This window comes from Salmo trutta, chromosome 12 (assembly GCF_901001165.1).
Source record: "Salmo trutta chromosome 12, fSalTru1.1, whole genome shotgun sequence".
Lineage (NCBI taxonomy): Eukaryota > Metazoa > Chordata > Actinopteri > Salmoniformes > Salmonidae > Salmo > Salmo trutta.
Genome location: NC_042968.1, coordinates 90,738,460 through 90,765,271, shown reverse-complemented (window position 1 = coordinate 90,765,271; position 26,812 = coordinate 90,738,460). Strand labels below are relative to the sequence as shown.

Here is a 26,812-nt window from a genome sequence, read left to right as displayed (position 1 = left end):
GAGAAAAGTTATATATATATTATTGAAACAATGTTGCGATTGTTTGTGAGAATGCCAACAGGTGTGGTTCCCGTGGGGGAAAGATTCTATTGGGGAAAGGTTTCCATGGAAGCCAAGAAGGGGAGTGAGGTGTTTGTGTGGTGTGTGTGTGTGCGCGCTCAAACACACATGCATGTGGGGGTCTGGGTGAGGAAGTGTGTCCATCTGATAAATGGGCATGTGCCTGAACTCAATGTTATACACTAATTGTAGTCTCACCCATTCATTTCTAATGACACGGTCATTTTTGACCCACATATACACCACATGTGTACAAAAGTTAAATAAAACACCCACCATTTTATGGAAATCATCAACATGTATTTTGTGTGTTCAGATGCCCTGTGTGGACAAACTCATGGAACCGGATGACAATCAGATCAAATTAACTACATTTTTCAGAGGTAAAACTTGTATATCGGTCCAATTCGACCGGAACACAGCAGGAGGGTTAAAGTACTCCAATGTTTTTTCCATCAATCTTTATCTCATTGATCTTGGCTTTATAATATAGTTTCTTCTTCATTTTGTTGAGTTTAGTTACATCATTTCTCAATTTGCAGTAAGTAAGCCAGTCTGATATGCAGCCAGACTTATTAGCCACTCCTTTTGCCCCATCTCTTTCAACCATACAGTTTTTCAATTCCTCATCAATCCCTTGGAGCCTTAACAGTTCTAACAGTCAGTTTCTTAACAGGTGCATGTTCATCAATAATTGGAAGAAGCAGATTCATAAACTCATCAAGTGCAGCATCTGGATGCTCCTCATTAATCACATCAGACCAACACAAAGTTTAACATCATCCACATAAGAGTCACAGCAAAATCTTTTGTATGATCTCTTATACACTATTTTAGGCCCAGCTGTTGGAACTTTGGCTTTCCTGGATATAGCCACTATATTGTAATCACTGCATCTAATGGGTACAGATACAGCTTTAGAACAAAGTTCTACAGTATTAGTAAAAATGATCGATACATGTGGATGATCTTGTTCCTGTAGTGTTTGTTAACACCCTGGTAGGTTGATTAATAACCTGAACCAGATTACAGACACTGGTTACAGTGAGAAGCTTCCTCTTGAGTGGACAGCTTGATGAAAACTAGTCAATATTCAGGTCCCTAAGAAAGTAGACCTGTTTACATCACATACACTATCAAGAATTTCACACATATTATTTAGATACTGACTGTTAGCACTTGGTGGCCTATAGCAACACCCCAAAATAAAATACTTTAGATGTGCCAAGTGAACCTGCAACCACAACACTTCAATAACACTTGACATAAGATCTTCTCTAAGCATTACAGGGATATGGCTCTGAATATATACAGCAACACCTCCCCTATAAGCATTCCTGTCTCTTCTACAGATGTTAGCTATATTAATATGGGCTATTTTCAGCCCTTTCCCTGGTAGCTTATCAGAGATAGACATAATACTGAAAAGAGCAAACAAAGCAAGAGAAAAAAATATACATTCAGCAGACCATTGTGTATGTGTGTGTGCTGTGGGTTTGAAGCTACGGAGCCATAGGCTTGGCTCTCTCATCCCTTTCAGGCTTCTGGGAGGGAGGGTGGACAGTAAACCTGTCATAGCGGATGTACGCAATGTCTGGCAGCTTTCATGGCTGGGATCAGTTCTTTCCTCTTCTGGTGCACAGCTTCAGGATGGTCCTCGTTGAGGAAGATATACGTTCCTCTCAAGTTCTTGGTTCTTTCCAGAACAGCTACCTTGTCCTTGAACGTCAGGAACTTGACCACTATTGGCCTGGGCCTATCACCTGGGCCGGTGGTGGGTTTTCCAGTCCTGTGGGCGCGCTCCACCTCAATCTTCCTGTGGTCCATCTTCAATTTCTCAGAGATCATTTCCCTCACTTTGTCCTCAGACTCCATCCAGGTCTCATGTGGAGATTCTGCAGTTCTGCCCACAACCATGTTGTTCCTTCTTGATTGTCCCTTGAGATAGTTTGATTTATCTGTCATTGTTATGATGGATTCACACATAGAAATGATGTCCTCTCTCAATGACTTACAGATTGCTGTCATCTTGCTGTTCTCCTGTTTCAACTCATCGAGCTTACCCTGGGAGAACTGCGAACTGTTCTTCAGGTCCTGGACCTCTCTGGTCAGGTCGTCCATTATTTTATTAGTAGAATCCACGAGTATTTGGATAAAACACTTGAAGCTATTTTCTTGTTGTACTAACAACTTTTTGTTTGTTTAAAAGATCCTTCGTGTGTGATAGAGAGACACCACTGTCCTCAATGGTACTCCCGCCAGCTTTGGTCTTTGTCATGGTAGCTAGTATTGTAGGTTCCGCTGTTACTCCTCACAGTTCCAGACAGGGCAGGTCACAGCAAACATTGAAAACAACAAATAGCTCCTCAGACCCGTCCTTGGTCGGCAGGATCACTGGAAAGAGACAAGCAGTCCCAGCAACTGATGCCAACTGCATTGCAGGACACAAACTAAGAAGATAGCTAGCTACAAAGAACTTTCCAATACACTTTCAAATAACAAACTTTTCAAACAAATAAAACCAAGCTCTTCCTAGTCCCGAAGTGATGTAAAAGGTGACTATAAGGTGACTACGTCAAGCACTAAACCCTCAGCAGTAGTAATCACACCGAAGGGGCGGCCAGGGCATTCTTCTTACCGAACCACATTACCTTTGTTTTGGAAGTGTTCAGAACAAGGTTAAGGGCAGAGAAAGCTTGTTGGACAGTAAGAAAGCTTTGTTGTAGAGCGTTTAACACAAAATCTGGGGAGGGGCCAGCTGAGTATAAGATTGTATCATCTGCATATACATTAAATGGATGAGGAGCTTCCTACTGCCTGAGCTACAGTGCATTCGGAAAGTATTCAGACCCCTTGACTTTTTCCAAATTTTGTTGCGTTACAGCCTTATTTTAAAATGTATGAAGAAAACATTTATTTGATTCATCTACACACAGTACCCCATAAGGTACCACAGTTGACAGGTGGAAGAAATTGTCCGTAGAGTTCTGAGGCAAACTGAGCATTCGGGGGAGAAGGACACTCTGACAGAGCACCAGAGTTCCTCTGTGGAGATGGGAGAACCATCTCTGCAGAACTCAAACCAATCAGGCCTTTATGGTAGAGTGGTCAGACGGAAGCCACTCCTCAGTAAGAGGTACATGACAGCCCGCTTGGAGTTTGCCAAAAGGCACCTAAAGGACTCTGAGAGCCCGGACTTGAACTCGATCGAACATCTCTGGAGAGAACTGAAAATAGCTGTGCAGCGACACTCCCCATCCAACCTGACAGAGCTTGAAAGGATCTGCAGACAAGAATGGGAGAAACTCCCCAAAGACAGGTGTGCCAAGCTTGTAGCGTCATACCCAAGAAGACTCGAGGCTGTAATCGCTGCCAAATGTGCTTCAACAAAGTACTGAGTAAAGGGTCTGAATACTTATGTAAATGTGATACTTCCGGGGGTTTTTTATTTTATAAATTAGCAAAAAAATATTTAAACTTGTTTTTGCTTTGTCATTGTGGGGTATTGTGTGTAGATTGATGAGGGGGGGAAATTATTTAATCCATTTTAGAATAAGGCTGTAACGTAACAAAATGTGGAAAAATCAAGGGCTCTGAATACTTTCCGAATGCATTGTATGTTGTTGATGTATATTGAGAAGAGTTTGTGGCCTAGGATCAAGCCTTGGGGTACTCCCTTGGTGACAGGCAATGGCTGAGACAGCAGATGTTCTGACTTCATACACTGCACTCTTTGAGAGATGTAGTTAACAAACCAGTCCGAAGGCCCCTCAGAGACACCAGTACTCCTTAGCCGGCCCACAAGAATGGAATGGTCTACCGTATCAAAAGCTTTGACCAAGTAAATAAAAAATAAGCAGCACAACATTGCTTAGAGCAGAGTGGTGACATCGTTTAGAACCTGTGAGGTTACAGTGACACATCCCTAACCTGAATACATACCAGAGAGAATACTATAGACATCAAGAAAACCAGTCAGTTGATTCAGTTTTTTCCAACACTTTTGATAAACAGGACAAGATATAAATTGGCCTATAACAGTTAGGATCAGCTTGATTTCCCCCTTTAAATAAAGGAGGTGCCGTGGTTGCCTTCCAAGCACTGGGAACCTCCCAGGAGAGACAGGTTAAAAAGGTCAGAGATGATAGGGGCTGTAACCTTAAAAGATCTAAACCATCTGACCAATATGTTTTTTTTGGGTGCAAGTTTTAGCATCTCAGACTCAGTGAGAAACTTTGTAGCGGTGCAGGTGGAAAACGTGGGAGGAGCAGCAGGGCTGGGAGATGAAGAAGTGGTGGACAGGCAATGAGGTGTGGCTGAGTCAAATAGGAATCTTGACTTATAGAATTGGTGATTAATTAAGTATGTTCAATAGGAAACCGATTTTAGCAGGTGCGTAATGTTTTCATGACGCACGCAAACACACATTTCCAAGACTGTGTCCTTCTAATAAAACTGTTATTTCTTATTCGTTTTTGAAGTTACAAGCCGGAAACCTTGAACATAGACTGCTGACACCCTGTGGAAGCCATAGGAATGCATCCTGGGAGCTAATGTTCAATATGACCTTTTCTCTTGTATTTCTAAGAGGATTTCTTTGGATTTTCTCCTACCATATCTATTGTGTTATAGTCTCCTACATTATTTTAACATTTCTACAAACTTCAGGGCCTGAGCTATAGGCAGTTTACTTTTGGCACATCGTTCAGGCAGGAAACTGAGAAAAAAAAGGAGCCTAGCCCTAAGAAGATAAAGAGCTCAGCCATGTGCTTCTTGTCAGTAAATAACACATCATCACCATTAAGGGACATGAGCAGCTATGAGGAGGAGGGTTTATTCTCCGAGTCTTTAACCGTTTTCCGGAACCTCTTGGGGTTAGACCTACAGAGAGAGAACTGCTCTTTAAAGTAACTCACTTTGGCCTTCTGGATAGCCTACGACCTGGCTAGATTCAGACTGGCCATCACATACCACCAGAAAGAGGTAGGAGACTATAGTATTCTGCTATTACACACAGATATACATCCTGAGGAAGTCGGAGGTTACTGTAGTATTTTGTCATCCTTCATCTCAGTCTGTCTGACCTCGCTGTCTGCACTGTCTTAGACTAACAGAAGTGGAGTTTTCCAGCCATGTAAGGACACACACAGAGAGAGCACTGTTGACATGGTGGGGAGGCAGACAAGATGGACGATATAGTCTCATGAAATAATAATCTCACTCCCTTTTCGCTATCTGTCTATCTGTGGTTCTGTGTCAGTCTCTCTCTCTTTCTCTGTGTCTCTCTCTCTGTCTCTCTCTCTCTCTCTCTCTCTGTTCAGCAGTCTTATGGCTTGGGGGTAGAAGCTGTTAAGGAGCCTTTTGATAAATACATCTACATAGCATGCTAATATGAATTAAGGTAGCTGGTGATATCTAAATTCACTTAGCTAGCTAGCTATAAAATATGTAAAGTTGGCTAGATACTGTAGCTAGCTAGCTACGTTAGCAGCTCATTTGAGTTAGCCTGCACTGTAGCTAGCTAATAATACATCCGTTTGTTTTTACATTTTCAATATGTATTTACTCTACTTGAATATACGTTCGATTGGAGGGAAACAACGTTTGTTTGTCACCCGAGCGGTTTGGAGCGTATTACCATTTACCTCTGAATAAAGTCATGAATCAGAGAGTAGATGAAACTATTGACCCATTTAATAACCAGACCTTCATAAAAAGTTGCTATGCTGAATTCTTGATGGACAACCAAATTGCTGCTATATGCTGCCAGCACGCCAACAAGCAAGCCACTATGTGCGGCACTTTGGCAATTTATAGACAGACAGACAGACAGACAGACAGACAGACAGACAGACAGACAGACAGACAGACAGACAGACAGACAGACAGACAGACAGACAGACAGACAGACAGAGGCTCCACAATGTACATGATATCAACAGAGATGTATATTTAAAAAAAATTATATCACATGCACAAGTGCAGGGAAATGCCTGTCTTGCAAACTCAATATCCAACCGCAATAATCAATGACAATGAAATGCTAGAAAGAAAACACACGACAAATAAGAAGAAATGTAAAGAAAGTAATTAAGCATACTATATACACAGGGTCAGTTCCAGTACCATATTTACAATGTGCAGGGATACTGGAGTGATGGAGGTAGATACAGTGGCAAGAAAAGTAGGTGAACCCTTTGGAAATACCTGGATTTTTGCATAAATTGGTCATAAAATTTGATCTGATCTTCATCTAGGTCACAACAATAAAGAAACAATTATACGTTTTCATGTCTTTATTGAACACACCGTGTATAGTGCAGGGTGGAAAAAGTATGTGAACCCTTGGACTTAATAACTGGTTAACCCTCCTTTGGCAGCTATAAACTCAACCAAATATTTTCTATGGTTGCGGATCAGACCTGCACAACGGTCAGGAGGAATTTTGGACCATTCCTCTTTACAAAACTAGTTGAGTTCAGCAATATTCTTGAGATGTCTAGTGTGAACTGCTCTCTTGAGGTCATGCCACTGCATCCCAATCGGGTTGAGGTCAGGACTCTGACTGGGCCACTCCAGAAGGCGTATTTTCTTCTGTTGAAGCCATTCTGTTGTTGATTTACTTCTGTGTTTTGTGTTGTTGTCCTGTTGCATCAACCAACTTCTGTTAAGCTTCAATTGGCGGACAGATAGCCTAACATTCTCCTGCGAAAATGTCTTGATAAACTTGGGAATTCATTTTTACATCTATGATAGCAAGCTGTCCAGGCCCTGAGACAGCAAAGCGGCCCCAAACCATGATGTTCCCTCCACCATACTTTAGAGTTGGGATGAGGTTTTGATGTTGGTGTGGTGTACCTTTTTTCTCCACACATAGTATTGTGTGTTCCTTCAAAACAACTCAACTGTAGTTTCATCTGTCCACAGAATGTTTTGCCAGTAGCGCTGTGGAACATCCAGGTGCTCTTTTACAAACTTCAGATGTGCAACGTTTTTTTTGGACTGTAGTGGCTTCTTCCTTGGTGTCCTCCCATGAAGACCATTCTTGTTTAGTGTTTTACGTATCGTAGACTCATCAACAGAGATGTTAGCTTGTTCCAGAGATTTCTGTAAGTATTTAGCTGACACTAGGATTCTTCTTAACTTCATTGTGCATTCTGCGCTGTGCTCATCTTTGCAGGACGGCCACTCCTCGGGAGAGTAGCAACAGTGCTGAAATTTCTCCATTTACAGACAATTTGTCTTACCATGGACTGACGAACAACAAGGCTTTTAGAGATACCTTTGTAACCCTTTCCAGCTTTATGCAAGTCAACAATTCATAATCTAAGGTCTTCTGGGATCTCTTTTGTTCGAGGCATGGTTCAGATCAGGCAATGCTTCTTTTGAGTAGCAAACTCAAATTTTTGTGAATGTTTTTTAAAGGGCAAGGCAGCTCTAACCAACATCTCCAATCTCGTCTCATTGATTGGACTCCAGGTTAGCTGACTCCTGACTCCAAATAGCTTTTTGGAGAAGTCATTACCCTAGGGGTTTCACATGCTTTTTCCAACCTACACTATGAATGTTTAAATTATGTATTCAATATCGACAATAAAAATACAATAGCTTGTGTGTTATTAGTTTAAGCACACGTTGCACATGTTTGTCTGTTGTTGTGACTTAGATGAAGATCAGATCAAATTTGATGACTAATTTATGCAGAAATCCAGGTAATTCCAAAGGGTTCACATGCTTTTTCTTGCCACTGTATGTATAGGCGCAACAGGATATAAGATAAACAGTAGCAGCAGCTACAGCTGAAGTCAGAAGTTTACATACACTTAGGTTGGACTCATTAAAACTCGTTTTTCAACCACTCTACATATTTCTTGTTAACAAACTATAGTTTTGGCAAGTCGGTTAGGACCTCTACTTTGTGCATGACACAAGTAATTTTTCCAAAAATTGTTTACAGACAGATTATTTCACTTATAATTCACTGTATCACAATTCCTATGGGTCAGAAATGTACATACACTAAGTTGACTGTGCCTTTAAACAGCTTGGAAAATTCCAGAAAATTATGCCATGGCTTTAGAAGCTTCTGATAGGCTAATTGACATCATTTGAGTCAGTTGGAGGTGTACCTGCGGATGTATTTCAAGGCCTACCTTCAAACTCAGTGCCTCTTTGCTTGACATTATGGGAAAATCTAAAGAAATCAGCCAAGTCTGGTTCATCCTTGGCAGCAATTTCCAAATACTTGAAGGTACCACATTCATCTGTACAAACAATAGTACGCAAGTATAAACACCATGGGACCACGCAGCTGTCATACCGCTCAGGAATGAGACGCGTTTTGTCTCCGAGAGAAGAACGTACTTTGGTGCGAACAGTGCAAATCAATCCCAGAACAACAGCAAAGGACCTTGTGAAGATGCTGGAGGAAAAAGGTACAAAAGTATCTATATCCACAGTGAAACGAGTCCTATATCGACACAACCTGAAAGGCCGCTCAGCAAGGAAGAAGCCACTGCTCCAAAACTGCAATAAAAAAGCTAGACTACGGTTTGCAACTGCACATGGGGACAAAGATTGTACTTTTTGGAGAAATGTCCTCTGGTCTGATGAAACAAAAGTAGAACTGTTTGGCAATAATGACCATCGTTATGTTTGGAGGAAAAAGGGGGATGCTTGCAACCCGAAGAACACCATCCCAACCGTGAAGCACGGGGGTGGCTGCATCATGTTGTGGGGTGCTTTGTTGCAGGAGGGAATAGATGGAATCATGGCATCATGAGGAATCATAGATGGCATCATGAGGCATCATAGATGGCATCATGAGGGAGGAAAATTACGTGGATAAATTGAAGCAACATCTCAAGACATCAGTCAGGAAGTTAAAGCTTGGTCGCAAATGGGTCTTCCAAATGGACAATAACCCCAAGCATACTTCCAAAGTTGTGGCAAAATGGCTTAAGGACAACAAAGTCAAGGTATTGGAGTGGCCACCACAAAGTCCTGACCTTAATCGTATAGAACATTTGTGGGCAGAACTGAAAAAGTGTGTGCGAGCAAGGAGGCCTACAAGCCTGACTCAGTTACACCAGCTCTGTCAGGGGGAATGGGCCAAAATTCACCCAACTTATTGTGGGAAGCTTGTGGAAGGCTACCCAAAACATTTGACCCAAGTTAAACAATTTAAAGGCAATGCTACCAAATACTTTTTGAGTGTATGTAAACGTCTGACCCACTGGGAATGTGATGAAAGAAATAAAAGCTGAAATAAATCATTCTCTCTACTATTTTTCTGACATTTCACATTCTGAAAATAAAGTAATGATCCTAACTGACCGAAGACAGGGAATTTTTACTAGGATTAAATGTCAGTAATTGTGAAAAACGGAGTTTAATATATTTGGCTAATGTGTATGTAAACCTCCGACCTAAACTGTATGTACAGGGTCAGCAGCTATGTACAGGGTAATCAGCTATATACAGTGTCAGCAGCTATGTACAGTGTCAGCAGCTATGTACAGTGTCAGCAGCTATATAAAGGTCAGCAGCTTGTATGTGAGTTGTTGTGTGTGTAGAGTCAGTATATTCTATGTGAGATAGTGTGTAGTGCCCTGTGAATGTGTGTGTAGAGCCCTGTGAGTGTGTAGGGCCCTATGAGTGTGTTGGGCCCTGTGAGTGTGTTGGGCCCTGTGAGTGTGTTGGGCCCTGTGAGTGTGTTGGGCCCTGTGAGTGTGTAGGGCCCTGTGTGTGTGTTGGGCCCTGTGAGTGTGTTGGGCCCTGTGAGTGTGTTGGGCCCTGTGAGTGTGTTGGGCCCTGTGAGTGTGTAGGGCCCTGTGTATGTGTTGGGCCCTGTGAGTGTGTTGGGCCCTGTGAGTGTGTAGGGCCCTGTGTGTGTGTTGGGCCCTGTGAGTGTGTTGGGCCCTGTGAGTGTGCATAGAGACAGTACAAAAATAAAAGGTCAATAATGATACAAGGTCAACTCAGATAGTCCATATAGCCATTTAAGTTATCTATTTATCAGTCTGATGGCTTGGGGATAGAAGCTGTTTATCAGTTTTATGGTTTTATGGTTTGGGGATAGAAGCTATTCAAGAGCCTGTTGGTGTCATACTTGATGCACCGGTACCGGTTGTTGTGCGGAAGCAGAGAGAATAGTTTATGGCTAGCTTGGTTGGAGTCTTTAATGATTTTCAGGGCCTTCCTACAACACCGCCTGATATAGAGGTCCTGGATGGTAGGGAGCTCGGCCCCAGTGATGTACTGGGCTTTATGTCCCACCCTCTGTAGCGCCATGCGATCGAGGGCGGTGCTATTGCCATACCAGGTGGTGATGCAGCCAGTCAAGATGCTCTCACTGGTACAGCTGTAGAACCTTTTGAGGATTTGAGAGCCCATGGCAAACATTTTCAACCTCCTGAGGGGGAAGAGGTGCTGTTGCGCCCTCTTCACGACTGAGTGTGTGTTTGGACCATTTTGAGTCTTTAGTGATTTGGATCCCGAAGAACTTGAAGCTCTCGACCTTGTCCACTGCAGCCCCGTCGATGTGGATGGGGGAGTCCTCACCCCCCCTTTTCCTATAGTCCACGATCAGGTCTTTCATCTTACTGACGTTGAGGGAGAGGTTGTTCTGGCACCACACTGCCAGGTCACTGACCTCCTCCTTGTAGACTGACTCATCGTCGCCACTGATCAGGCCTACCACCGTCATGATGATGGTGTTGGAGTTGTGCACAGCCACGCAGTCTTGGGTGAACAAGGAATACAGGAGGGAACTAAGCACACACCCCTGTGGGGCCCCTTCGTTGAGGGTCAGCGTGGCGGAGGTGATGTTGCCTACCCTTACCACCTGGGGTCGGCCCGTCAGGAAGTCCAAGATCCAGCTGCAGAGGGAGGTGTTCAGACCCAGAGTCCTAAGCTCGGAGGGGACAATGGTGTTGAACGCTGAGCTGTAGTCAATGAACATCATGCTCACATAGGTATTCCTCTTATCTAGGTGGGAGTGGGCAGTGTGGAGAGCAATTGAGATTGCGCCATCTATGGATCTGTTGGGGCGGTATGCAAATTGGAGTGGGTCTAGAGTGTCTAATGGTGGAGATAATCTGTGCCATAAACAGCCTGTCAAAGCACTTCATGAATACAGAAGTGAGTTCTACAGGGTGGTAGACATTGTGGCATGAAGCCTTAAAGTTCCTAGGAACAGGAATGATGGAATGTTGTTCATCTTAAAACGTGGGGGATTACAGAATGGGACAAGTAGAGGTTGAAAATGACTGTGAATATACCTGCCAGTTTTTCTGATATTTCTGCTCTGAAACCGCGCCCTGGAATACCATCAGACGCCATGCCATTTCAGCTATAGCCTATGAAGAAAGTAATATATTGCGACACACTAGGTTAACAGGGACATTAAGCGCTCAACATTTATTAAACAACATGTCGTTGTAATAAGTCATTATAGTCTATAAAATCTGCATGCGGAATGTGACTTACACTACCGGTCAAAAGTTTTAAAACACCTAATCATTCAAGGTTTTTTCTTTATGTTTTACTATTTTCTACAATGTAGAATAACAGTGAAGACATCAAAAATATGAAATAACACATATGGAATCATGTAGTAACCAATAAAGTGTTAAACAAATCAAAATATATTTTATATTTGCGTATCTTCAAATAGCCACCCTTTGCCTTGAATACAGCTTTTAATTTTTAGAAACATGAGTTTGGACCGTCTGTGGCTTCAGGCTCATGTGACGGTGTCTGGAGAGCAGGCCAGCAGTGGAGAATTGGGCACTCTCCGCTCCCAGCCCACTCAGCCTAATAGCTCCCCGCCCACTCAGCCTACTAGTTCCCCGCCCACTCAGCCTACTAGCTCCCCGCCCACTCAGCCTACTAGCTCCCCGCCCACTCAGGCTACTAGCTCCCCACCCACTCAGCCTACTAACTACCCGCCCACTCAGTCTGTCTTTTCAGACTTCCTGGCTGTTTGACACGAGAGAAAAAGTGCATTTTCTCAAAGTTTGAGCATTTCTAATGGGAAAAATACTTTATTAGTAATGTTTTAGTTAGAATCAGAAAGACTGTTCGGGACCTTTTTAAGGCACACTTTTGTACATGTGGACTATATGTAAGAAAAGTACTATTGTTGCATGAATTGGGGTAAATGTATGTACCTGTAATGTACCTGTAACTAAATGTCAAAGGATGTACTTTATAAAGTACAACTACAGTGACAAGCATTTATTTCCCTTTAATTATATAACTACGATGACAAGCATTTATATCCCTTTAATAACACAACTTTATTTATTAGTGTTTCTCTCTCTCTCGCTCTATCTTTCTCTCTTCCCCCTGCCCCTCCTCTCTCTCTCTCTCTCTCTCTCTCTCTCTCTCACACTCTCTGTCCCCTCCCTTCTCCCCCCCTCTCTCTCTCCCTCCCCCTCTCCTGCTCTTCTTCCTCTCTCTCTCCCTCTCTCTCCCCTCTCTCTGTCCCCTCCTCTCTTTCTCTCTCTCTCTCTCTCTCTCTGTCTCTGCTCCCCCTCTCTCTCTCTACTTCTTCTCTCTATCTCCCTCTCTTTCTTGCTCTCTTTCTCTCCCACTCTCTCTCAATTCAATTGAAGGGCATTGTTGGCATGGGAATAAAGACATTTCAAATGTCATATTATGTCTATATACAGTGTTGTAAATGTGTGCAAATACTTAAACTACAAAATGGAAAATAAATAAACATAAATCTGGGTTGTATTTAGAATGGTGTTTGTTCTTCACTGGTTGCTCTTTTCTTGTGGCAACAGGTCACACATCCTGCTGCTGTGATGGCACACTGTGGTATTTCACCCAGTAGATTTGGGAGTTTGTCAAAATTGGGTTTGTTTTCGAATTCTTTGTGGATCTGTGTAATCTGAGAGAAATATGTGTCTCTAATATGGTCATACATTTGCCAGGAAGTTAGGAAGTGCAGCTCAGTTTCCACATCATTGTGTGGTAAGTGTGCACATAGCCTGTCTTCTCTTGAGAGCCAGGTCTGCCTACGGTGGTCTTTCTCAATAGCAAGGCTATGCTCACTGAGTGTACTCTCGCTCCCTCTCTCTCCTCTCTCTGAACAGTTAAAATTACACTCACAAGTTTTTGAAAGCATAAAGACATTTCAAATGTAATATTATGGCTATGTACATTGTTGTAACAATGTGCAAATAGTTTAAGAAAAAATAAATACATTTGAAGTCGGAAGTTTACATACACCTTAGCCAAATACATTTAAACTCATTTTTTCACAATTACTGACATTTAATCCTAGTAAAAATGCCCTGTCTTAGGTCAGTTAGGATCACCACTTTATTGTAAGAATGTGAAATGTCAGAATAATAGTAGTAGCATTATATTTCTTTCATCACATTCCCAGTGGGTCAGAAGTTTACATTCACTCAATTAGTATTTGGTAGCATTGCCTTTAAATTGTTGAACTTGGGTCAAACGTTTTGGGTAGCCTTCCACAAGCTTCCCACAATAAGTTGGGTGAATTTTGGCCCATTCCTCCTGACAGAGCTGATGTAACTGAGTCAGGTTTGTTGGCCTCCCCCTTTTTCCTCCAAACATAGCGATGGTCATTATGGCCAAACAGTTCTATTTTTGTTTCATCAGACCAGAGGACATTTCTCCAAAAAGTACGATCTTTGTCCCCATGTGCAGTTGCAAACCGTAGTCTGGCTTTTTTATGGCGGTTTTGGAGGAGTGGCATCTTCCTTGCAGAGCGGCCTTTCAGGTTATGTCGATATAGGACTCATTTTACTGTGGATATAGATACTTTTGTACCTGTTTCCTCCAGCATCTTCACAAGGTCCTTTTCTGTTGTTCTGGGATTGATTTGCACTGTTCGCACCAATGTACATTCATCTCTAGGAGACAAAACGCGTCTCCTTCCTGAGCGGTATGATGGTTGCGTGGTCCCATGGTGTTTATACTTGCGTACTATTGTTTGTACAGATGAACGTGGTACCTTCAGGCATTTGGAAATTGCTCCCAAGGAAGAACCAGACTTGTGGAGGTCTACAACTGTTTTTGAGGTCTGAGGTCTTAGCTAATTTCTTTTGATTTTCCTATGATGTCAAGCAAAGAGGCACTGAGTTCGAAGGTAGGCCTTGAAATACATCCACAGGTACACCTCCAATTGACTCAAATTATGTCAATTAGCCTATCAGAAGCTTCTAAAGCCATGACATCATTTTCTGAGATTTTCCAAGCTGATTAAAGGCACAGTCAACTTAATTTATGTAAACTTCTGACCTACTGGAAGATTCATACAGTGAATTATAAGTGAAATAATCTGTCTGTAAACAATTGTTGGAAAAATGACTTGTGTCATGCACAAAGTAGATGTCCTAGTCGACTTACAAAAACTATAGTTTGTTAAAAATAAATTTGTGGAGTGGTTGAAAAACAAGTTTTAATCCAACCTAAGTGTATGTAAACTTCCCACTTTAACTGTATCTGGGTGTTTGTGCATCACTGGTTCTTGTGGCAACAGGTCACACGTCTTGCAAATCTCTCTCTATAACAGAGACACCAAGGCTGGAACTCTATTGGTGTGTGGGTGGGTGGGTGCCTGTAAGAGATTTGTGAGGATTCACTTTGTAGTTTCTCATGCAGAGTTCTGCCTTTGTTCAATATTTGAAGAACTGTACGTCCTCCTCCTCCTCCACCTCAGACAAATTGTTAGTCCCAAATGGCACCCTATTCCCTAAATAGTGCCCTATTTTTGTTAACAAAGCCCTATTGGCCCTGATCGAAAGTAGTGCACTATAACGGGTATTTGGTACCATGCCACAGAAAGAACATCCCATCAATATCAATTTAACATGGCTCAACATTGCCCCCTGTAGGATGGGAACAGCAGGTCCACACTCTGACTAATTCTTCTTTTTTTGACCTTTATTTATCTAGGCAAGAAGAAAATCTTACTTACATTGACGGCCTACCAGGGAACGGTGGGTTAACTGCCTTTTTCAGGGGCAGAACGACAGATTTTTACCTTGTCAGCTCGGGGATTCAGTCAAGCAACCTTTCAGTTACTGCCCCAATTCTCTAACCACTAGTCTTCCTGCCGCCCTACTTGTAGTGTAAACTCTGATGAAAGTCAATTATAAAGCTGTGACAATGGAAATCTATTTTGTTGAGAAACGACAGAAAATGTATCGGATTCAGTCTGTTCCATCAAATTCTTTAAAATGGGGCTGCTCAGCAGTTTTGGACTTCTTTTAAATGTCCTCACCGCGTCCTTCCGACAAAAGTTGAATTGGGATTGTGTTTTCTCTGAATGCACTGTGAAACATTAATGTAGTTGGTCAATGCGCTCTGAAATAAGCTATTACCCAGTGCCATCATATTTTGGATATCCCTCCCTCCCTCTCTCCTACCCATTCTACTCCCCTTCTTTCTCCTTCCTCTCCCTCATCCCTCCCCCGCTCTCTCCTCCATCTCCCTCATACCTCTACTCCCTTTCTCCTCCCTCCTCCCTCTCCTTCTTCCCTCTCCCTCCCATTCTACTCCCCCCTCTCTCTCCTCTCTCTCCCTCTCCCTCCCCCTCCATCTCCCTCCTCCCTTTCCCTCCCCCTCTCTCTCTCCTCCATCTCCCTCCCCTTCTACTCTCCCTCTCTCTCTCCTCCCTCTCCCTCTCCCTCCCCCTCCATCTCCCTCCTCCCTTTCCCTCCCCCTCTCTCTCTCCTCCATTTCCCTCCCCTTCTACGCCCCCTCTCTCTCCCACTTCTAGGATTAGAGGGTGTTTATATGACCAGGGTATACGTCCCAAATGGCATCCTATTCCCTATGTAGTGCACTAACTTCGACCAGTGCCCATAGGGCCTATATATACGTAGAATAGGGTGGCATTTGGTCCACAGTCCAACCTTTCCCCGGTCTTGACTTCGATAGGCATCTCCTCTCCTCTGGGTTCCCATGGTAACTGTGTTGCTGGGTTCAGTTCCGTGGTCTGTGACTCCGGGGGCAACATGATAGAAGATAATGATGACGGTGGTGATGGTGGTGATGATAATGAAGATGGTGATAATGATGCTGATGGTGATTACGATGATGTTGATAATGAGGGTGATGAGGATGATGAGAATGAAGGTGATGATGATGTTAATGATGATGGAGATAATACGGGTGGTTTGATGTTGGTGATGATGATAATGAGGGTGATGATGATACTGAGTGTGATAATGAGGGTGGTGTTGATGATGGTGATAATGAGGGTGATGAGTATGATGATAACGAAGGTGATGATGATGGAGATAATGAGGGTGATGATGATAATGAGGGTGATGATGATGATAATGAGGGTGGTGTTGATGCTGACGGTGACGGTGATGATGGTGTTGGTGAGGATTATAATGATGGTGATAATAATGATGGTGATAATGATGGTGAGGATGACGAAGATGATGATGATGATGGTGATGAAGAGAATGAAAATCATATCCTCTTGTAAACCATGGTATAGTTTATATCTGTTCAGTTGAGGCATCATGAAGAGCCTCTATAACTTACATCACTACAGAAGATCTGATCTGTAGGCCCCTCCGTTCATCCAGACATCTGACTGACTGTGGAGAATGTGTTTTCTGTCTCCACATCAGATGCCCAGAGTACATAACAGAGCTCACTGAACAAGACAAAACACGTACTGCTCCCCACATGATATTCTATAACCCAATACACACACACACACACACACACACACACACACACACACACACACACACACACACACACACACACACACACACACACACACACACACACACACACACACACACACAATGTTCCATAACCTAATACAACTGATTCTCTGTAAATCAACCATAATATATGACTGCTGTGATTTGGAGCTCTCTGCCCTCAGAGAAAAGAGGAAAGTGGCCACAGGGGTAAAATGGAGAATTAGATTGTAGCGCACCGTAATGGTGTTTTCTGAGGATGGAAGACAAAATGTTCTCTGAGATGAATGTGTAGGATTTATTTTGAGTTTGTGCATATGTGTATGTGTCAGAGAGGAGAGAGAAAGAGAGAGAGCGAAGAGAGAGAGCAAAAAGAGAGAGGGAGCGAAGAGAGAGAGAGAGACAGAGTGCAAAAAGACAGAGAGAGCAGAGAGAGAGAGCGAAGAGAGAGAGAGTGAGAGAGTGAGCAAAAAGAGAGAGAGACAGAGTGCAAAAAGACAGAGAGAGCAAAAAGAGAGAGAGCGAAGAGAGAGTGCAAAGAGAGAGAGTGTGAAGAGAGAAGCGATAGATGAGAGAAGAGAGCGCAAAGAGAGAGAGAGGTTTTTCAAAGACAGATGCACTAGGTGAAGAGAAATAGAGGACGAGGTCAGAGAAGGAGAAGAACGGGAGTATGCACGTTAAGGAGAGGTTGTCAGAGTACAGAGAAAGAGATGAAACAGGTAGACCGATACAGAGAAAGAGATGAAACAGGTAGACAGATACAGAGATGAAACAGGCAGACAGATACAGAGATGAAACAGGCAGACAGATACAGAGATGAAACAGGCAGACAGATACAGAGGAAGAGATGAAACAGGTAGACCGATACAGAGAAAGAGATGAAACAGGTAGACCGATACAGAGAAAGAGATGAAACAGGTAGACCGATACAGAGAAAGAGATGAAACAGGTAGACCGATACAGAGAAAGAGATGAAACAGGTAGACAGATACAGAGATGAAACAGGTAGACAGATACAGAGATGAAACAGGCAGACAGATACAGAGATGAAACAGGCAGACAGATACAGAGATGAAAGAGGCAGACAGATACAGAGATGAAACAGGCAGACAGATACAGAGATGAAAGAGGCAGACAGATACAGAGATGAAAGTTAAACAGAGAAAGAGAGAGAAGAAAGAGAGAGAGAGAGAGAGAAAGAGAGAGAAGAAAGAGAGAGAGAGAGAGAGAGAGAGAGAGAGAGAGAGAGAGAGAGAAAGAGAGCATCCAATCCATCAGATCAAAACAAATGACAAAAGAGTCAAAACAAAACTAAAATACTTATTGGGAAAGACAAGAAAAAGCACAAAGCTTTCCCTAAATCGACAGTTAGCCAATAGCCAGTCACCTCTAGGCCGTTAGCCAATAGCCAGTCACCTCTAGGCCGTTAGCCAATAGCCAGTCACCTCTAGGCCGTTAGCCAATAGCCAGTCACCTCTAGGCCGTTAGCCAATAGCCAGTCATCTCTAGGCCGTTAGCCGATAGCCAATCACCTCTAGGCCGTTAGCCAATAGCCGGTCACCTCTAGAATGTTAGCCAATAGCCAGTCACCTCTAGAATGTTAGCCAATAGCCAATCACCTCTAGGCCGTTAGCCAATAGCCAGTGAACTTGGTTAATAAAAGTTGATTTCCACTTCCTTCTTTCTCCTCTTCTCTTTCCTCTCTTCTCTTCCCTCCTTCTCCCCCTAAATGTAGTGCTTTTATGCAGCTGTAGTAATCAAATGAAATCACATTGTATTGGTTGCATACACATATTTTGAAGAGCTTATCGCGGGTATTGGGAAATGCTTATGTTCATAGCTCCATCAGTACAGTAATACCTAACAATTCAAAACAATACAAGTAAATCCCAAAAATGCAAGATAGGAATTAAGTAATATATAAATATTAGAACGAGAACTGTCAGATTCTGGAAAATATACAGTACAAGTCAAAAGTTTAGACACACCTACTCATTCAAAGGTTTTCTTTATTTTTTTAAATTATTTTCTACATTGTAGTATAATAGTGAAGACATGGAAAATATGAAATAACACATATGGAATCATGTAGTAACCAAAAAAGTGTTAAACACATTATTACACATATTTTATATTTGAGATTTCTTCAAATTAGCCAACCTTTGCCTTGATGACAGCTTTGCACACTCTTGGCATTCTCTCAAATAGCTTCATGAGGTAGTCGCCTGGAATGCATTTCAATTAACAGATATACCTTGTTAAAAGTTAATTTGTGGATAGTCTTTCCTTTTACTGTCATTATACATCCTCTACTGTAACTACTGTCATTATACATCCTCTATTGTAACTACTGTCATTATACATCCTCTATTGTAACTACTGTCATTATACATCCTCTATTGTAACTACTGTCATTATACATCCTCTACTGTAACTACTGTCATTATACATCCTCTATTGTAACTACTGTCATTATACATCCTCTATTGTAACTACTGTCATTATACATCCTCTACTGTAACTACTGTCATTATACATCCTCTATTGTAACTACTGTCATTATACATCCTCTACTGTAACTACTGTCATTATACATCCTCTACTGTAACTACTGTCATTATACATCCTCTATTGTAACTACTGTCATTATACATCCTCTACTGTAACTACTGTCATTATACATCCTCTACTGTAACTACTGTCATTATACATCCTCTATTGTAACTACTATCATTATACATCCTCTACTGTAACTACTGTCATTATACATCCTCTATTGTAACTACTGTCATTATACATCCTCTACTATAACTACACATCCTCTACTGTAACTACTATCAATCACGTTTCAGGAGAAGATCCAGATGCAGACACTGTTGAAGTAACAAACGTTTATTACTAGAACAGGGGGGCAGGCAAAACGACAGGTCAAGGGCAGGCAGAGGTCAGTTATCTAGATCAGAGATGAAAAGGTACAGAACGGCAGGCAGTCTCGGGGTCAGGGCAGACAGAGGTCAATAATCCAGGGTGGTGTGACAAGGTACAGAACAGCAGGCAGGGTCAGGACAGGCTGAAATGGTCAAAACCGGAATAACTAAAAAACAGGAATTTGAAAAAGACAGGATCAAGGTGAAAAATGCTGCTAGGCTTGACGAACAAAACAAACTGGCAACAGACAAACAGAGATCACAGGTATAAATACACAGGTGATAATGGGGAAGATGGGCAACACTTGGAGGGGGTGGGTGGAGGCAAGCACAAAGACAGGTGAAACGGATCAGGGTATCATCTTCAATGAGTTAAAACCGGTTTGGGCTAGGCGTCCCGCTAGCGGGACAACTTCCGGTGAAACTGGAGGGTGCGCAATTCAAATAAATAATCATTAAAATTATGAATATTAAACATTTAGGTACATACAAGTGTCTTATATCGGTTGAAAGCTTAAATTCTTGTTAATCTAACTGCACTGTCCGACGGCACCCCACATCAAAATATTTTCCCACTGGCACAGGATTCATAAATTTACAAATAACGATTAAATATTCACGTACTTTTTGAAAATCTTACCCTGATTTGTCATCCAAAGGGTACCAGCTATAACATGTAGTGTCGTTTTGTTAGATAGAATCCTTCTTTATATATCCCAAAAAGTCAGTTTAGTTGGCACCATTGATTTGAGTAATGCACTCGTTCAACAGGCAAAGAAAGGAATCTGAAAATCAACCCCTAAACTTTGTTTCAACAAGTCAAAATACATTTCTATTTACTCCTCAGATACCCTAAAATATAATCAAACTATACTACTTCTTACGGAAAGAAGTATGTTCAATAGGAAACCGATTTTAGCATGTGCGTTCTGTCTTCGACGCATGCGCATACGCGAATTTCCAAGACTGTGTCCCTCTACTAAAACTAATTGTTCTTATTTGTTTTGGAAGTTACAAGCCTGAAACCTTGAACATAGACTGCTGACACCCTGTGGAAGCCATAGAAATTGCATCCTAGAATTCAGTATGCCTCCCATTATATTCTCATACATTATATTAACATTCCTACAAACTTCAAAGTGTTTTCTTTCCAATGGTACCAATTAAATGCATATCCTGGCTTCAGGTCCTGTGCAACAGGCAATTTACTTTGGGCATGTCATTCAGGCGGTTGAGAAAAAAGTGGCCTAGCCCTAAGAAGTTTTAACGGCACCATATCCTGTTTCCACTTTACACCCCGAACCTAACTGTACCTGTGATGCTATCACTTACTGAGACGTACTGTACACATTCTACTGTATCCCTGTATGGTCTCCTCTCCATCAAGTTCATCTATTTTTTTATTTTTTTTTAATCTTTATTTTAACAGGGAAAACAGACTGAGACCTGGATCTCTTTTACGGCTGTGCCCTGTGTAAACATGTTGACATATACAGTTTTAGGCATACAGACAAGAACATTTCAAACATACAAAACAAAGACACAATTCAACAGAAACAATCACAGATAACATCATATTGGTCCTCCATAACATTTTTAAAATGGGCAAGGGACACCAGAGTGTCTAACTTAAGTTGGATCTGCAGTTTGTTCCATAAATAAGGCGCAAAGGAACTAAAGGCAGTCCTACCCAACTCTGTGGAGACCGCAGGAGTCTCTAATGTAATCCACATCTGTGATCTGGTTTTAAAATTTGTATATCTAGTGGAAATTAATGATGATATATATGGAGGTAGTTTTAAAAGAAGCGCTTTATAAATAAACAAGAGAGCATGTTGCTCTCGCCTCACAGATCGAGGCCCAACCCACATGTTGATATAGGATACAGTGAGGAGTTTTGTAACTATCACCCGTGATAAACCTGAGTGCACAATGGTAAATAGCATCCAGTGGTTTTAATGTGTTTGCCGATGCATGCATATAGATAATATCACCATAATCTAAAACGGACATAAAAGTAGCCTGCACAATTTGTTTTCTATTTACAAAGGACAGACAAGCCCTGTTTCTATAAAGGAACCCTATCTTGAATTTGAGCTTTTTTCCCAATTCAGTAACATGTTTTTTAAAAGAAAGCCTATCATCTAACCATACCCCTAAATATTTATATGCAGAGACCTGTTTGATTTGAGTACCATCCAAGCTAGTGATTACAAAAGTGTTTCTAACTGAGAGTTTAGACCTAGAAAAAAACATGACATTTGTTTTCTTAGCGTTTAAAACAAGTTTAAGCTGTAAAAGAGACCCCTGTAGTATCCTAAAATCAGACTCCAACTGCATTAAAGCTTGGTCCGCTGTTGGAGCAATAGAGTACATCACTGTGTCATCTGCATATAAATGGAATTTACAATATCTGACATCATCACCAATGTTGTTTATATAAAGTGAGAACAATAGTGGGCCAATTATTGAACCCTGAGGGACCCCTTTAAGTAACTGTAAGGAGTCAGACTTGACCCCGTCGACCATGACGGCCTGAGTTCTATCTTTAAGATAGTCATAAAACCATCGGCAGGCATCTGTGCCCACTCCTATAGATGACAGCTTACTCAAAAGGATAGCATGGTCTACAGTGTCAAAAGCTTTTGACAAATCTACAAACAACGCAGCACAGTGCTTTCTATCATCTAAGGCATTTACAATATCATTTACAACAAGCATAGTGGCCGATGTGGTACTGTGTTTAGATCTAAAACCAGATTGATTGGTGCTAAGAATACTGTTAGCAGAAAGAAAAGACTGTAACTGTTTGTTGACTATAGATTCTAGGATCTTTGCCAGACAAGGGAGCCTAGAGATGGGTCGATAGTTATCCAAATCACTACCGTCACCTCCCTTATGTAATGGCAGAACAAAAGCTGCTTTCCACACCTTAGGGATAATTCCTGTGCTTAATGTTAGATTAAAAATGTGTGTCACTGAACCAGCAATGATAGGTGCAGCACACTTAAGTAAGAACGGGTCTAAATTGTCAGCGCCTAAGGATTTCTTAGTATCAATGGCACACAGGGCAGCTAGAACCTCTGCTTCGGTTATTTTCTGGAAACTAAAAACAGGGTTACCATTTTTCAGAGTAACAGTTGAAAAGCAAGACGAAAAATCAACTAACTGGCCAGTGCCACAATGGCCACTTTTCCTTTCAAATAAAAAACCAGCAGAGATGAAATGCTTATTAAAAGCATCACAAATATCATTTTTTTCACTTAGGATACAGGAATCTGAGGTAATTTGCTTAGGAAGAGAAACAGCAGAATTCCCCCGTTTCAGTGAATTAACGGTTTTCCAGAATTTTGCAGGATCTCCTGCAGAATCTGTCATAGCATTAAGGAAGTAATTTGATTTTGCCTTTTTGACAGCTGCAGTACATTTATTTCTCAATTGCCTAAAAAACAGCCAATCAGCTAGAGTACCTGTTTTCCTCGCCAAGGCCCAGGCCCGATTCTATTGCAGGAAAAGACCTGACAATTCAGGAGAGAACCAAGAACTGGTTTGGTTTCTTACTCTGTGTTTCTTAAGCGGGGCATGTTTATCAGACATAGAGGTAACAATAGAAGAGAAAAAAGCAAGGGCTAAAACCGGGTCCAGAAAGCAGCAAGTGGATAAAAACTCAGAGTGATATAAGTCAAGGGTAAAAGCTTGCTGTGAGAAATGTTTATAATTTCTCTTAGAGATTATACAGGGATCAGAGTGTTTCAGCCTGGTATCTCTAATACAAGCAATAGGGCAGTGGTCACTGATATCATTTGCAAAAACCCCACTGGCTGTGTATTTATGGGGGGTATTTGTTAGAATAATGTCTAGTAGAGTAGATTTTACTGGGTTCTTAAAGTTGGGACGGGTTGGTTTAGTTATCAGCTGAGTTAGATTTAGCTCAGTACAAATGTATTTTAATTTATCGGATACTGGTGAAAGCCAATCCAGGTTAAAATCTCCCAAAATCAGTAATTCAGAGTTTGCATAATTAGACAGTATATCAGATAATTTGCATAGAGTACAAGGAGGAGCTGAGGGGGTGCGATATACCCCTCCTAGAGTTAAACGAGCATTATTACCAAGTACCAAATTTAAAACTAGACATTCATATTGCTTTGGGACAGAGGTTGATATGGACACAGAAACATTTAGGCAGCATTTTACATAAATCGCGATACCACCACATCTACCAACTCTGTCAGCTCTATAAATATTGTACCCAATCAACTGAACATCTGAATCAGGCACAGAATCACACAGCCACGATTCAGATACAACCGATACGTCAACATTTGATTGTGAGACCAAAATTTCAATAAAGTCCAACTTTTGTATCAGGCTTCTAGCATTCAAATGAATTATTCCAATGCCATTGCTACAGGAATTCATATCAGATGGAGTATCCAAGGTAGCACCTGAAGCTGCACTGGATGAGCAATAAACCATTTTCGAGCTATTGACAGAGCTCAATTTTATGGGGACAAGATTACTAATAACAATACCTCTCTGCATGTGAGTAGTATTCGCAATACGGTGATTGGACAATAATCTAGGAATTGCAGAAAGGTTGTTAGCTGTAGTTTGTTCCATATTTGTAATTGAGGGACTAATTAATGAGACTGGGAGAGGAGCATTGAACGTAGTCTGATAGGGGAGCGTACAATCCCAAAAGTCAACCCCCGAAAATACACATTTACAGTGTTAGTTGTTGGTTAGCTAGCTAGATATTTTTTTTTTGCCATATTAGCGTATAGAGGTGTGACTCCTCAAAACAAAACATGGTATCAAGAATAAGATAAAACTAGCTGAAACGAGCCACCTGCGATTCACCACATCAGCTTATTTTCATTGTTGCTCGCTGTCTTACCATCCAGAATCATAACGACACACGTCCTTCTGGCCCTTTGTCAGCTAACCCCTCTGTGGTCACATGCTTTTGTGTAAGCGTTTACTTTAAGTAACATAACCATAGACCACTTAAACCGGTACAACCCTTCCACTCACGGGTGGCCAAAATTAACTAACTGAAAGCTACTGAGCCACGCCTCAAATATCATTTCTGTGGGCCTTGCCTTTCGAGTGAATTCCAGAGTTACCACCCATGACTGTATTTGTTAGTGACAGAGACATGGTTGTTGAATTCGTTTGTTTTCAGTCCTGTGGCCTTCACTAAGTCAGTTAGTAAGTGAAAGTTATCATTAAAATGTAACTCTTTATGGTAACACATGACATAGGCCTGGTTTTACCCTAATACAATGGCTTGAAACACTTTGTTTGCTGGTTTGCAAAAGCGATGTGTAATTCCTCTTGGAAATCCTGCCAAAGTTAGGATATCCAACAGTTGGGATTTTCATTCACCTGCAACCTGCATTCAGAATGACAGAGTTAATGTAATACTTACAGAGTTAATTTAACACCTGATTCAACACTAGAAATGTTACCTTGAACAATCAACACTAGGTAACACTGGCCATTTTGCTGTCTTTTTTAATTAATGGCACCATGTCCTAAGGTGCATCCAAAAACACACAAGGCATAGGCTCTGGTCAAATCTAGTGCACTATATAGGGAATAGGGTGCCATAGGCTCTGGTCAAATCTAGTGCACTATATAGGGAATAGGGTGCCATAGGCTCTGGTCAAATCTAGTGCACTATATAGGGAATAGGGTGCTATGGGCTCTGGTCAAAACTAGTGCACTATATAGGGAATAGGGTGCCTTTTCAGACTCTACCCTTCCCTCATTTCATCATATCCTCACTACCCCAGCTTCTGTCTCAAGAGGCGCCAGTCTTGTCAGTTAATTCATAATGTGGTAGAGTTGAGTTGAGCTGAGCTGAGTACCTGTTGCCATGGTTTCCCTATATGTTAGACAGATATAGCGTGAGCTTCAGCTTGACAGGTGCTTCAGTTGAGAGTTCCACTTGTCGAACCTCCAGAACTCTGGTGGGAGTTCTGTCAGATGGAATTGGAACCAAACGGAACACACGGCAGATCCTCTCTGTCATAGGTATAGAGTCAAACAATACCTTACTGTAAACTGACTTACTGTAGTTCTGTATTTCTAATGTTGATGTAAACCCGTTCTCTCTTCCTTTTGCTTCCTTTCTCCCTCCCTTCTTCTCACCTCCCCCCTCTCTCCCTCCCTTTCTCTCCCTTCCCCCTACTCCCACCTCCCCTTCTTCCCCCCTCTATCCTTCCCTCCCCTCTACCTCACCTTTTCTCTCTCTCCTTCCCCCTCTCTCTCTCTCTTTCCCCTCCTTCCCCTCTCCCCCTCCTCCCCCTCTCCCTCCAGTTTGTAGCACAGCCCAACTGTCAGCAGCTGCTGGCGTCTCGCTGGTACGATGAGTTCCCAGGCTGGAGACGTCGTCACTGGGGAGGGAAGTTCCTCACCTGTGTCTTCCTCAGCCTCCTCTTCCCTGTCTTCTCCCTCTGCTACCTCATAGCCCCGAAGAGCCGCTATGGACTTTTCATCAGGCAAGTAGACTACCGGTTAGTGACCGGAAGGTTGCTGGTTAGATAGGCGGGCAGGCAAGCGGAGTGTTGCCAGTTTGAATCCTGAGGTCTGACTTGAGCGAAATGGAAGTTTAATTTCTATTAGACAATAAAGTAATAATGATTATTCTCCTCATCCTCTCCCCCTCCTCCTATTCCCCTCTCCTCCTCCACCTCCCACCCTCCTCTACCCCTTCCTCTCTCCCCCTCCTCCTATTCCCCTCTCCTCCTCCTATTCCCCTCTCCTCCTCCTATTCCTCCTCTTCCCCTCTCCTCCTCCTATTCCCCTCCTCCTATTCCCCTCTCCTCCTCCTATTCCCCTCTCCTCCTCATCCTCTCCCCCTCCTCCTATTCCCCTCTCCTCCTCCTATTCCCCTCGCCTCCTCCACCTCCCACCCTCCTCTACCCCTTCCTCTCTCCCTCTCCTCCTATTCCCCTCTCCTCCTCCTATTCCCCTCTCCTCCTCCTATTCCCCTCTCCTCCTCCTATTCCCCTCTCCTCCTCCACCTTCCACCCTCCTCTACCCCTTCCTCTCTCCTCCTCCTCCTATTCCCCTCTCCTCCTCCACCTCCCACCCTCCTCT

The 26,812-nt window shown here is 42.3% G+C and overlaps 1 protein-coding gene across 1 annotated transcript in view; it reads left to right on the top strand.

The window, feature by feature from the left end:
• Positions 1-26,812, top strand: part of trpc4a (transient receptor potential cation channel, subfamily C, member 4a) — a 92,613-nt gene that overhangs the window by 48,184 nt on the left and 17,617 nt on the right. The window contains exon 7 of the mRNA XM_029770340.1: positions 26,030-26,211. Coding sequence (XP_029626200.1) covers positions 26,030-26,211 — 182 coding nt within the window. The remainder of the gene's footprint in view (positions 1-26,029; positions 26,212-26,812) is intronic.